This window comes from Eurypyga helias, unplaced genomic scaffold (assembly GCF_000690775.1).
Source record: "Eurypyga helias isolate BGI_N326 unplaced genomic scaffold, ASM69077v1 scaffold3680, whole genome shotgun sequence".
Classification (NCBI taxonomy): Eukaryota; Metazoa; Chordata; class Aves; order Eurypygiformes; family Eurypygidae; genus Eurypyga; species Eurypyga helias.
This window is the reverse complement of record NW_010227466.1, coordinates 1-13303: the sequence shown is the minus strand read 5'-3', so window position 1 is coordinate 13303 and position 13303 is coordinate 1. Positions and strand designations below refer to the sequence as shown.

The following is a 13303-nucleotide window of genomic DNA, read 5'->3' as shown; positions in this document are numbered from 1 at the left end:
TCCAACCAGTCTATATCCTTCTGATGTTGAGGGCTCCACAGCTGGACACAGTACTCCATGTGGACATTCCAGGTGGACTTCCAGGTCCACATGCTGTGAGGCACAGAAAGCTAGGGAGATGGCCACCACGTTTGTTGATTGGTACAAAAGCAGATTTTGCTTTTGTGTAGCTACTGTTGTACCGTTATGTTTTGTACTAGTCTGCATTCCTAAAGATTAGGAACAGCCCTATAACCTCATTGCTACTGACTCCCTTATTTGTGTATCTGCTGTCTTTTCCTCCCTACTTTTTATCTCAACTTTTTTTTCCCTTCAACAGACATGTGCTCTCTCCTTTCTGACCTGAAAACCTCTTCCACTTTTCTCTCATACCCACTCTCCCTTTCCACCTCTCCAAAATACTTTCCACCGTACAACTGCTGAAAGTTCTATTTTCCATACACCCACATTCTGTAAATATACAGAACCTATCTGCTCCCTTTTGTGGTTACAGTACTGGTTACAGTACTTTTTAACATTTAAAAACTAATTCATAAGCATTTGGTACTTACTAAACTAGTAATTTTTTTTTTTTTTTTTTCATTAGCCAAGTCATAGCAGTAATTTTTTTTTTTTTTTTTCACTTAGCCAAGTCATAGAATCATAGAATAGTGTCACAGGATGGTTTGCAGTGGAAAGGACCTTAAAGACCATCCAGTTCCAACCCCCCTGCCATGGGCAGGGACACCTTCCACTAGACCAGGTTGCCACTGGCTGTCTACATTTTTGTCAATAATTCACAATATCAGTTCAAAAATCAACTGAGGAGAAATAGTGAGATGAGGAAATGTAATAAATTTAGGCTAATTATTTTCATATGAAGTGTAATGCAACTAACTGTGGTGTTGACTATGTAATATTGACTATGTAATTGAGTACTTGTGCCTGCATCAAGAGTTTTCTGGAAGTTGTAATCAAGTTGCTGGTAGAGTTGACAGTTGCTAAAAATGGTGCTCAGTGTATGCAGAAACTACCGTTTGTGCAGTTACACATCTCTGTTCTTGCTCCAGTCTAATTTTTATTCTGTTTTTGGAATATTTACTCTTAAATGTGTGTCTCTTTCTTCTGGCTTTTTTTGACGATATGCAGAAATGTAACGTTTCTGATACTAAAAGACTAAAGATTATTAAATCCTTTGTAGGAGAAGCAGTGTCAGAATGGGAATTTCCTCAGCTGCCTGCTCACTTGTCAGAGTATCGTCGAGACACCTTGCTTATTCAGCCTGAGGTACATCTGCAATAACTACTTAATTCCAGTTTGGTTTGAAAAAAAAAAACACCACCAAAACAAGAGAACTAGCTCTAAATTTAACTCTGTGCAAATTCTCAAGTGGTTTTGCCACTGATCTTAATATATTGTGTATTCAGTCTGCCTAAGTTATAGAATAACCTGGAAGTGACCTCTGGAGGCTAAATTCAGAGGTAGGTGAGGTTCCCAGGCTCTTGACCTGTCAAATCTTGAGTATCTCCAAGGGACAGAGGTTCTCTCACCTCACTGATGGACTTGTAGTAGGAGGCAGGCTTGCCCTGGCTGCGGCCCCTGCTGTTACCGCTCCTCCTTTTGCTGTGCATTGCTAAGAGGAGTTGAGCTCGCCTTTCTGCTACCACCCATTAAGAGAGTAGAAGACAGCACAGTCTTCTGCCCCTCCATCCTCACAGTTAGCCCTCTCTGTGAGCAAACCAACCTCCCTTTTCTGTATAAGCATCACTTCGTAGATCATGTGTGCCAGCTCCCTAACCATCTCAATGTGTCATACCTCTTGCAGGGCACTTTTCCTTATATGCTGTGTAAAACTTACTCTTCTTTTTTTCCTAACAGGATATTGTGGAAAAATCACATATGTCTGGAAGCATGTTTAATTTATACCTTCACCAGAACTATGTAGACTTTTTTTTTGATGTAGATGATATAGTGAGAGCCAGTGACTATTTGAGCACCGCTGATGTCCTTTGTGGTAATTGGAGCGTAAGTGTCATCTTTTTATGCACGTGTACTTTTTTTTTTTAAATGCTCTGACATTGAGCTTCTAGACTGTTCTCTAAGTGTTTCTGAATGTTTACTTCAAACAGGTGATACTGAATTGTTAATGAACACTAAAGTACATCGACTATAGAAGAGAAAGAGGTCCAACTTCTGTCAATATTTTATTACAGTGGATTATAGTGTTTGTAAAAATACTTTGTATAATATTCTAAGTAGAACATATTTATGCTAAAAATGTGTTTGAGTCTGTCTTTTCCCTGAATTAATTCAGCTTTTTTTTTTTCTATTCAGCTGCTTTGAGTAAGTTTCACAGGAATCTAAATATATTCCTGGCCTCCCCTGTCACTGCAATTAGGGTCTGTGTTAGTTCACTGCGATACACTGTACAGAGACCTTGAGCTCACGTAATGCTCCATTTCTCTCTTAGACACGGCCTGTGATGGAAAAATACAGTGCATCTGTGGCTACCCGAGGGGTGATACATTCAAATACATCCAGAGCCTTTGCCCACCACCAAGGAGGCATGGGGTTCCGGCCTTTACATAAACCCCAGTGGTTTTTTATCAATAAGAAGGTAAATGCTTGATTGATTAATTGTTTGTGGATTTTTTGGGTAAGGTATGACAGACGAATAGTATAGATGAAATTTTCTCACATTGCTAAACTTGTGAAATGTCTTGTTTAGATACAAGCTACTTCTAAAAAGCACCTGCTTACATTTTTATTATTCCTTTAATGGAAAAATAAATTGGAAGCCTCTGACAAGGTCTGATTCCTGTGTCCAAATTGGCATACTGTTGGGAGAGTCTTAATCCTAAATTGATGGAGACACAGTTAGTGTTGAAAATACTATAAATTATTCCTAAAAGTAAGTTTAAGTTTTTGAGCAGTTTAAATCACATTAAACTGTTGTTAAGTTTAACAAATTACTGCTGTTATGTTTTATCTGTTTATTAGAAGTAGCTGGTTCGTGAGACACCCAAGTTCTTGCCAGTTTTTTTGCATTTGACCTAGTACTTCCTTTGCCCTATCTGGCAAAAAATGGCCTGAATGGGTGGGAAATCCTATAATCAAGGAATAAATATTTTCTGGAAATTTTAATGCTCAGCAAAAGGCACAAATGAAGGAATTTACTGTTTTTATGATCAGTACATGTTAACTCTTAACAGCCTATCTTTTCTGGTCTCGTTTTACAGTAGCTTGTGCATAGTCAGCCAGCAGGCAAAATGAAAGTCTGTCTCTTTATGGTACAGAATATCTACATTAATAATGATTTACCACGTTTTTTTTAACTTGTGTTTCTTTTTCCTCCAACTCCTACAGTATCAAGAAAATTGCCTTGCTGCAAAATCTCTCTTTTCAAGCTTCTGTTTACCACCTGAGTGTCTTCAGACAGAGCTGTTGCCTTATCTTGCTATGTTAGCAAATCCAATGAGAAACCAAGGTAAGATGGGTGTAACTCGATCTTGGACTCTTTTGCAATTAAAGCATACTGAAAAATTTTGTAACCCAAAATGTCAGTGCACTCTCTGCTTTTGCCTAAGTAAAAAAAATACTTGAGGTAAATGCCTGTAGCTGATAACCCAAAAATGTTTCTGGTAACACAGCCAAAATTAAAGTTGTCCTGTTAAGTTCGAAACAGCATCAAGAACGTTTTTAAAACGTGTGTAACCGAAATAATTAAAGCAAGTATCTTTCTTGGCAGAAGCGAGGTGTACATGACGCTTTAAAAATGTGCAAGACAGGGTCCTCGTTTTGGAGTTATCTGAAATTTTTTTTAACTGTATGGATTTCTGCTCTCTGTATACTTCCAGTGTCGTCAGTCTCTCAGCCTCTTAGGGTCCTTGCACAGCTTTTCTGTCTGCTCACATCGTTACTAGCCAGTTTAACTGGGTGGCATTGGCAAAATTGCTCATCTGGCTCTTCACCCCCTTTTTTCACAGGGTTATGTTTAAGAATGTACCGGATAGCCCAGGTCCTAGCACAGATTGCTGCAGAAATGTATTGGCAACTTTTGTCCATTGCAAGAGTTAACCCCTCTCACCACTTCCCATTCATTAATTGTTTATCAAACTTTACTAATTAAGTGTTCTCTTAGGCTTAGGGATTCTTTTAAAAGCCTTTACTAGAGCATTTATTGAGACGACTTTTGGAAACCTAGTAGACAGTATGAACTAGATCTTCGTTGCTTATTGGTCCCTTTCCAGTTACATCGACAGACTTTAAAAGGCTTTAAAAAGCCAATCCCAGGTGAAGTAAACAAAATCCAAGTTTGTGCTGCATTAAATAGTGTAACCTGAGGCAATCCAATAGTGGACAGGTCAAGCAGAAAAAATAACTTTGGTTACGGTACCTCACCCAAAAATTACTATTTAGCCAGGTGGATCACTTATGCTGTGTTAATTACTTCTAGTAACAGGCATCATGTCTTAACTGATGCCTTGACATCAGGATGAATTCATTTTGTAGGCTGTGGAATAATGATTCTGCATCATAAATACACAGTTGATGGTGTGTCAGGGTGTTTTTTGTGTGTAGTCAAACTGTAAATATGTTATGGTAATGTAGTAAACAGTTTGGGGGGAAAAAACCCCAAACAAACCCCAACATGAAAAAACCCCATACGTGTGCATGCACTGTTTTGGTACCCAAAATATTAAATACATACAGGATTGCTTGACTAAACTTAGTAATTATTTATTTTCCAGTATGTTTCATTGTATGTGCATTGTGATTTGCTCAATCTGATACTGGTGATTCTTTGTTCTCAGCTCAGATTGCTTTTATCCAAGACGTTGGGAGGCTACCACTGAAGAGACATTTTGAGAGGTAAACTTGCCTTCTGTCTTCTCTTAAAGAAAGTAAGACTTTCTTTCTTTCTTAATATATTGAGGAAAAGACCCCTTTTGTAGAGAAACATCTTACAGGTACATCCGTGATGTGACATTTTCCCTCACTTGTGGTGTGGTTATTTTATATTTTGCCTGTTAACATTTTCCAGTTCCAGTCTGTTTACCATTCCAATATCAGTAGCAACGTTTCTGCTACAGTCTTGCTTTTGATCCTTCTTCAGCTTTCTTTCCCATTGTAGCAAACATGAGCTCTGTCCTAGAGCTCTGTGTTTCTCCAGTGCATGAGTTGAATAAAAGTTTTTACAGACAAAAGCACTTATGTGAGAATAAAACTGAATTGATCAAAGAGCATAGTGCGCTTTCCCTGTTGTTTATCATGATATAAAACTAATATGGAAGCTTGATAGAACGTTCTCTGTTCACGTGTGTGTTGGAGATGTACTGTCTAATGCTCCGTGGGCTGTGGTCAGTCAGGCAATTGTTAGCAGCTCGTATACTCGAGGGAAAGTAAGCAAAGCCACTGTCACCATAAGGGGGAAACCTGAAGCAACGGCGGGTGCTGGGGAGTGGCCAGGGCACAAGCAGAGCGAGGCGTTTTGCTGTTGCTGTGTTTCGAGGCTACGCAGGGTGGTCTCTTCCCTGAGAGAAACTCCGGTGTCTTCTGCAGGCTGTCACCTCTGTACGCGTTGAGCTCTGGGCGCAGGCATCTGTACCGGGAAGACGTGCGCGGAGCTCTGAAAACGTCGCGCTGTAAGCACAGAATGTGTGCAGCCTGAATTCACTGCGTTTGAGGGATGGCATTACTGCCAGAAAACGTGAAAGCCGTTCAGCCGAGACGGGTGACCCCCGCCTGTGCAGCACGCGGGCAGTGTTTTCTGTTGCAGCTTCCATGTGAGAGAGCAGGAGAGGGGTGGGGTTGTTCTTCTGTGGTAACTTACTGTTGTAATGATAACTTCACAGGCTAAAGCTTGAAATGCTTACTGACAAAGATCCTGGGATACCGGACGTATTTCTTACCTCTGAGGGGGACGAGGCCGATGTGCATGCTGTGGGGACAGCTCTACCAGTGAAGAAAAACAGGACGAATGAGAATCAATCAGATGGATTCCCTCTCTCTTCTAGCCAGTGCAGTGGAAGTGAACTGCCTTGCAGTCAGCCTCAGCCTGTTGCAGCTCAAGCGATTATGGAGGAAGATGAATTAAAAATAGAGGAATATGATAGTGACTGAGTACCAAAAAAATCAACCGCTGACCTGCCTGAACAGATCCATGGGCTTCAAAGGCCTTTGCTGAAGTGAGTGTGGTCTGCCCAAAAGTAGTGCTTTCACTGTTTACGTGGGCTAGGAGGCCAAGCCTAAACATGCGGTGTGGCATCAGGACAGGTCTCCTTGGCTTCCTCTCAACTTGGCAGGATCAGACCTGAGCTGAATACAAAAGTACAGGCGATTCCCTGCCTCTCCTGAGCCATGAAACAATCTATAAAACCAGAATAATAAATGGTGACTGATACTAGTTTCAAACAGACTGTAGGTAAACAGCGTGACAATTAAGTTATTTTTATACACGCTTTAATTTGCTTTGCAGTTGTACAGTAGGTCCCCTGAGTATGCCGTGGGTAAGTTGTTAGCATTTCAAGGTTTTATTAAAGCATACCTTCAAAAAAGTTTGGAAGCTTGGCCCTTCTGAAAGATGAGACTAGTGTACGTGTAAAGGGTTTGATGCCCTATACTGATGATGTAAATAAAACTCCTACTGTATTAATACTGTGTTCTACTCTGCCACAGATTTTCATGTGTTTGTTATTTTGGATCCTTTTTTGAAAAGGTATTTTTCATAACTTGAGGGGAAAACAGACCGGTTGAGTGTAATTCCTTCTCGTCCTTTACTCATGTTGTAGTGTGCTGTTTTTCTCCAACTGCAGTTGTGCTGGGGGAAAGAAGAATCCCATGTTTGGCAACCAGCACGTGAGAAGCGTCTGAACAGACCGTGTCAGACTTCAGCATTTCACTGCAATGGGGGTTGGTCCGTGCAATGAATCTGATATGTTGCCTTGGACAGGGAGGAAATCAGACCAAAGATGCATTTCTGTACTGCTTACATCCAGAGTTTAGTAGAAGAAAATATGTGTTTATCCACCGTAACCTTGGAATTGATGCTGCTGTTAAAAAGTCCAGATTTGTCTTCTCTCAGGGGGCAGGTGTAGTCTTTCCACTATAGCTACTGTTTAATTTTGAAGAGGGAAATTTCTCCCGTAATTCCGTTATAGCTGTACAGATTAGAGTCAAGTCTCACTGTTTTTTTTGGCCGTTGATGCCCCATTACACCTCTCCCCCTCTCCAGGGTGCTTTGGGTGGGCTTGACCCCTGCTCAGCCTGCGTGGTAGCTCACTTGGGCCTCCTGCAGTGGAGTGTCCCTGAAATGCCATCTGACCCCTCCTGTGCTCCCGGGGGACCTCTGGTGCAAATGACAGTAAGGCATGAAATACTGTTTTGTTTTTTTTTTTTTTTTTTTAAAAAACTTCACAAGTGAAACTCCAAGCTACTTCTTTGTATCTTTTCAGCTTTCCTTGCAGCAGTATCGGGTAATAATAGTAATTCACATCAACTCCTTAGCGTTACTGTTGGCCTTGCCCTTTCGTGGTCAGCATTCAACACTCTCCCCTGCTTAACTGTACGTTGTATTAGAAGAGACTTAGCACTATCAGCTCCAGCTTCCACAGCAATTTCTGTAAAACCTCTTTCACGTGAAAACGCCACCCAAAAAAAAGGGCATTTATTCTCTTCAATAATCTGTTGCGCTCGAATGTCTGCGAAAGGATGGCTCTTGGAAGCAGTGCCATCATGGAATAGGTTTGTTCTGAGAACTGCAAGCAGGGTAATGTCAGCCACTGTGGATTATAGAGGAGAAGGCAAGGTAAATCAGCTCTTACGGTGTTCAGCAGCCGCTTTAGCCGGGGTAGTACTGGCACTTAGTCCTGCTGTGATGGCATTATGTATACATGGCTGAACTCAGCCAAAAAAACTGCCCCTCTACTCTGCTCTGGTGAGACTCCACCTGGAGTGCTGTGTCCAGCTGTGGAGCCCTCAACATCAGAAGGATATTGACCGGTTGGAGCGAGTCCAGAGGAGGCCACGAAGATGCTCAGAGGGCTGGAGCACCTCTGCTATGGGGACAGGCTGAGAGAGTTGGGCTGGTTCAGCCTGGAGAAGAGAAGGCTCTGGGGAGACCTTAGAGCACCTTCCAGTACCTGAAGGGGCTACAAGGAAGCTGGGGGGGACTTTTTACAAGGGCCTGTAGTGACAGGACAAGGGGTAACGGGTTTAAATTGAAAGTGGGGAGGTTTAGATTAGCTATCAGGAAGAAATTCTTCACAGACAGTGTGGTGAAGCCCTGGAACAGGTTTCCCAGAGAAGCTGTGGATGCCCCATCCGTGGAAGTGTTCAAGGCCAGGCTGGATGAGGCTTTGAGCAACCTGGTCTAGTGCAAGGTGTCCCTGCCCATGGCAGGGGGGTTGGAACTGGATGATCTTTAAGGTCCCTTCCAACCCAAACCATTCTGTGATTCTGTGAACAGGATGGAAGCCCCAAACTTGCAGTGCTGGTCGTCACCCTGTCAAAGCCAAATTGTGGTTAAGTCAAACCCCAGGTGAGCCGAAGGGAAGTGCTGACTGCTTGTGTTGCTGCCACCAGGCACAAGAACACCTGTCAGTGCTACAGCCCACTCTCCTCTCTAGGGACTGGCAGGGTCTGTTTTGGGTCCCTCAGCAATGCTATTACAGGGCAGGGAAAATAAGAGAACCGCCCTTCAGACAGGAGCAATTTCGGAGCATCCCAAGAAGGAAAAGTACAGGTATCTTTTGGTGTGCTCAAAGAAAAGTCAGCAGCTCCGACAGCCTTTGGGAAATGCCCGTGGCTCCTGCTTGAACCCATCCAACATGCCGTCTCCAGCTGTGGCTGTAAGTGAGGGTGTGTTCAGTGCAGATGGTGCATCACTGACATCTGTGCGAGGCAGAGCCCACGCGGTGCTGGGTGCACCCGCCTGCACCAAAGCCAGCCCTCGTCCAGCTGGGAGGACACACCTTCGGTTGTCATGGCCTTCTTGGGCTTCCCCTCCTCTGAGGAACAATTGTTCGGAAGCACGTTTTTCACCTTGTCTAACAGCAGAGTTCTCCATAGATGAACAGAAAGAATCTGCAAACCGGGCCTGAAAGGTCACCCTTGTCAGCAAATGCCACTGTTGGATGTCGTGTTGTGTGGGGTGGTCAAGAGGAATCACCTCTTGATCCAGCTCACCGTGAGTAGTTCTCTTCTACCCCCTGTCAACAACACCTGTTACTGGCATTGGCTGCCCGACCTCCTCGCTCTTGTGCAGTCTCGGTTTCAAACGGATGCCAGAGGGGAGCCGGCCTGGCGCAGCACAAGTACGTGTAGTCTATGCTGCCTGCTAGCACATCCGTGCCCAAGGTTGCACGACCACATCCTCCAGGGCAGGAGCTCTCGAACTGGAGTTGGATCCAGTACGTTTTCACACTGAAGAGGCCTTGGACGCAAACACAAGGAAACGCTTCTCCCTTCGTAGGCAAAGGTACAGGGAACTCCCTGCCTGTGTATTAGCAAAAGAGCTGGTGAAACCACTGGCAGTATCAGGATGCTAGAAAAATGGTTAAAAAATGTGACAAAAAAATTCTTACTGCTTTGGCAAAGTTTTCGAGAGATATGAGAAGTTACCAGGTAAGGAGAATTGATTTCTGTTCTGTCTTCTACGACCTCCTCTGAGGATATTGAACTTAAAATGGGGAAAATTAGGCAGATCTTTCCACTTGGGTGGTTGTTGGTTTTTTTTTTTTTTTACGTTTTAGCCCCTTCCCCCCCTTTGTGTTTGGAGCAAGCACTAACTGGGAGTACAGGTGTGCAGAGCATCTGACACAATGAGATCTAGGACTCAGTTTTGGTCTCTGTGTCCTGGCAGCAGCTACCCCGGCACCTACTGAGCAGCACGCACGGAGCTACAGGCAGACTGCTCCTTTGCCAAACACACATTGCCAATCCAAGTAATTTAATGAGCCAAGGATCTTCAAGAAACTGACAAGTTAATGTAATGCAGGAGGAAACATCAGGGTTCAAGGCAGCAGCAGTGCTATTCTGTGTTTCCTCCATGAAAGCCTCTGGGAAGAAGAGGTAGAATTGCTAAACATCTCCATGTTGTGGTATGCAAGGTACAGCAACGGCTTCACATGTAACTTAGAAACCACATGAAGCTGAAGGTCAGTGTTCTAAAAACAAATCTCAGGCAAAACACTACTAATCACAGCCGAGCACAGCACCCTGCAAACGCCACCGCCAATTTCTAACACATACAGCAAAGACGAGAGCATGATACAGATCAAATCAACTAATACCATGACCCTCAACGGTGGTTATCTCACACCCTTTGAGACCCACCTTGGGAGCCAAAAAGGGCTGTGGTGGTCTAACCCCAGCCAGCATCCAAGTACCACACAGCTGCTCGCTTCACCTCCCCCACCCTCCAGAGGAGGAGGATCAGAGGAAAAGACAAGGAAACTTGTGGGCCAAGATAACAACTACTTAATAATTGTAAGTAAATTAAATATAATTATCATAATAATGCTAACAATACTAATAATATGTAATGAAAATAACGAAAATGAAAACCAATGGTACAACTGATCCCCACCCACAGACCAGCTAGGAGTCAGGGAAGGAGAGTAAGAGGGAGTCCACCCCTGGCCCAACCCCCAGCTTATATACTGAGCACAACATGTTATGGAGGGAAATACTCCTTTGGCCATTCTGGGTCAGCCATCCTGACCATGTCTTCTCCCACCTTCTTCTAATGAAAAAGCTGGGAACACCAGCTCAGCACCAGGAACGAAAAAACAACTTGGTACAAACATTCCTCAGCAACAACTGAAAATACCAGCATTATCAACACTCTTCAATGTGCAAATCCAAACCCTAGCTCACACAAACCCAAAACACAGCCTCATACTAGCTGCTGTGAAGAAAACCAACTCAGTCCCAACCAAAACCAGCACAGAAAGCCTAACACAACTTCTGTGTAGTGCACAGTGAAAAACGTACAGTTTGCTGATGCAGAGTCAGAGGAAGCGTGCAACCTGGAGACCAACTGGAGTTCATTTAATCAGGGAGGAAAGCAAGACCTATGTGTTAATTTTAAAAATGGACATTATAAAAGAAGGGCGGGAAGAAACGCAATGGTACTGCACATTAAAGATAGGAAAACGAGGTAACACCAGAAGCACCGCTCATAGGAACGCATCCATACAGATGGACCTTGCAGGTATGTTTAAGATGACTGAGTAAGCAACAAAAGCAAACCAACCAACCAACCAAAACTCCCAAGCCTAGCAAAAACAATACATGTGCTTTCCTCTGAAACTTTGGGAACTGTTTTCAGACATGTTCAGTTTGTATTTTGGGTGATCCTTTTGTTGGAGAGAAGGGAGAAATTAGTAAAGGCAGTCAAAGAAGGAAGGAAAACGTACTAACATTCAGCACATCATCTTTTTGTTTCTGATGTTTCTTCGAAATCCCTAAGAGAGGTCATTCTGAAAACAGGAAGGTTAGTGGATGGCACACAGGTAGTCACTGTCCTGCTGCCTACCCCTGGCCATTAACCCTGTGTTGGTTTAACTGATAAAGTGGGCTGCTGCGAGCCCCCGTGGCCACCCTGTGAGACATGTCTGAGCTGTCTGCAGACACGATTCAGCCTTCAAAAGCCTGGATGGCATGAAACTTCTCCCAGGAGGATGGCGGGACCTCAGCTCACACAGGCGAGAGGCAGAACACAAAAAAGCTGAGGGAACAGCTCAGGAGCTACCCCTCACTATACCCCCAGGAAAGAGTAAAGGGCACAAAAAGAGGTGAAAGAGTAACACATGCCACAGCCTAGCTCTGCAGTGCCACCAACCTTCCTTGTTCTCTCTGCTGGCCCTCCCAAGCAACCACGTATGTTATGGCAAAGGCTCTTGTGCTCAGCCCAACCTCCCATGCCAATATTCCACCTCACAAGTTCAATGTCGTGCTGGAACAGGCCGAGTATTTTCCACCAGTGTTCGTGATAGAAAGCGTAGTTTCCTCAGAAAGATGCTTCATCTGGAGGGAAAGGAGATTTGGTTGCACAACTGAAATATTCACGAAAATCTAAACAGACGTTTCTTGTTGGGTGAAAAACACTCACTCTGGGTCTTCCAGTGGTGTTGTAGTGTTACACAGTGTGGGATGTTTGTGAGGGAAGACAAACACCACCACAGGGCCTCCCGATGGGTCTGGCAGATGTAGTCACTCATGTCAGCCCGAAGTTGACTATTTCAGTACTTTTCAAGCAAATTCAATCAGGAATTCAATCAGGGAGGAAGTATGAAGGTAGGGGCAGAACCGAGCTCTGTTTTTTCCATGAGGAAGACAGACAACGCAGCAGACGGCAAGCACTACAGCTGATTCCGTGTAGGGGGGCTGACAGCAGCAGTATCTGCAACAGAAGAGTTGTCGTCGTAGCTTCATTAGTCAGCTGGATTTTCTGTCATTGTTACATGTAAAATTACTGGGGGAAGATGTTTGCTCTGAGTCGCTCAAAGATGGGCGCAGCGACAGGACCAAGAGCTCCCAGCAGCTTGGACAAGAAGCAGCTCTAGAGCTGTCGCACAGCTGGAAAAAAGAGGAACAAAATCACGTTTCAATACTGTATGTGTCTGTATCCGAGTGCTTGCAAAGAACAGGTCTGGATGGCTTAAGCTATGCAAAAGGCTACTCGGCTCTGTTTCAGGCACGCTAAAATCTCAGTGGCTGTGAGTGAAAAGATGGTTCAAGTCTAAGCAAAGGGCCAGCAGAGCAGTGCTTCCAATGAAGTAATGAAAAATTCAAGGGTGAGAGGGAAGTCTATCTTGTGCAGAGCAAAGGAAGGTCTAGGTGGTTTGGAGAATGTCAGGTGTAGCAGTGACTTCAGCAAAAGAAGGCTGCAGTGTAAATTACTTTGCACTGTGCAGAGGCTTTCAGTCTTCACTTTACATCTGAAGAGTGTGTGTTTGGAGAGCTTTGCACCTTTAATGATGCTCCAAGTTGCCCTTGAAAGCTGACTGAAGTCAGGCTACCAGGACTCTGCTCTACAGTAGTTCCCTTTTATGTACGCTTCGTGGACACGAGTGGTGTTTAAGGCAACATCAGGTGTCGGAAAAATCAAGTACCTCCTGTAGCAATGCGTCTCTTCATACTATTTTTATTTCTGGGGCTTTCTATTTGTCACGTACAGGTTAAATGCAGCACTGCAGGTGCATGTTTGATTGCAGGAGCTCAGGAGTTGTGTTACATCCTCTCATCTTGTAGAATTTGGAGAAATGAGCGTTTACTCAGCTGTCACAGTTCTACACTCTGGCTAGCAAAATACCACAAA

General features: G+C 43.9%; 1 protein-coding gene across 1 annotated transcript in view; it reads left to right on the top strand.

The window, feature by feature from the left end:
- Positions 1–6102, top strand: part of RAD17 (RAD17 homolog (S. pombe)) — a gene marked incomplete at its 5' end in the record, with an annotated part of 10578 nt that extends 4476 nt beyond the window's left edge. Inside the window, 6 exons of the mRNA XM_010156236.1 lie at positions 1181–1266; positions 1858–2004; positions 2450–2596; positions 3346–3466; positions 4794–4851; positions 5835–6102. Coding sequence (XP_010154538.1) covers positions 1181–1266; positions 1858–2004; positions 2450–2596; positions 3346–3466; positions 4794–4851; positions 5835–6102 — 827 coding nt within the window. The remainder of the gene's footprint in view (positions 1–1180; positions 1267–1857; positions 2005–2449; positions 2597–3345; positions 3467–4793; positions 4852–5834) is intronic.
- Positions 6103–13303: the final 7201 nt, after the last annotated feature.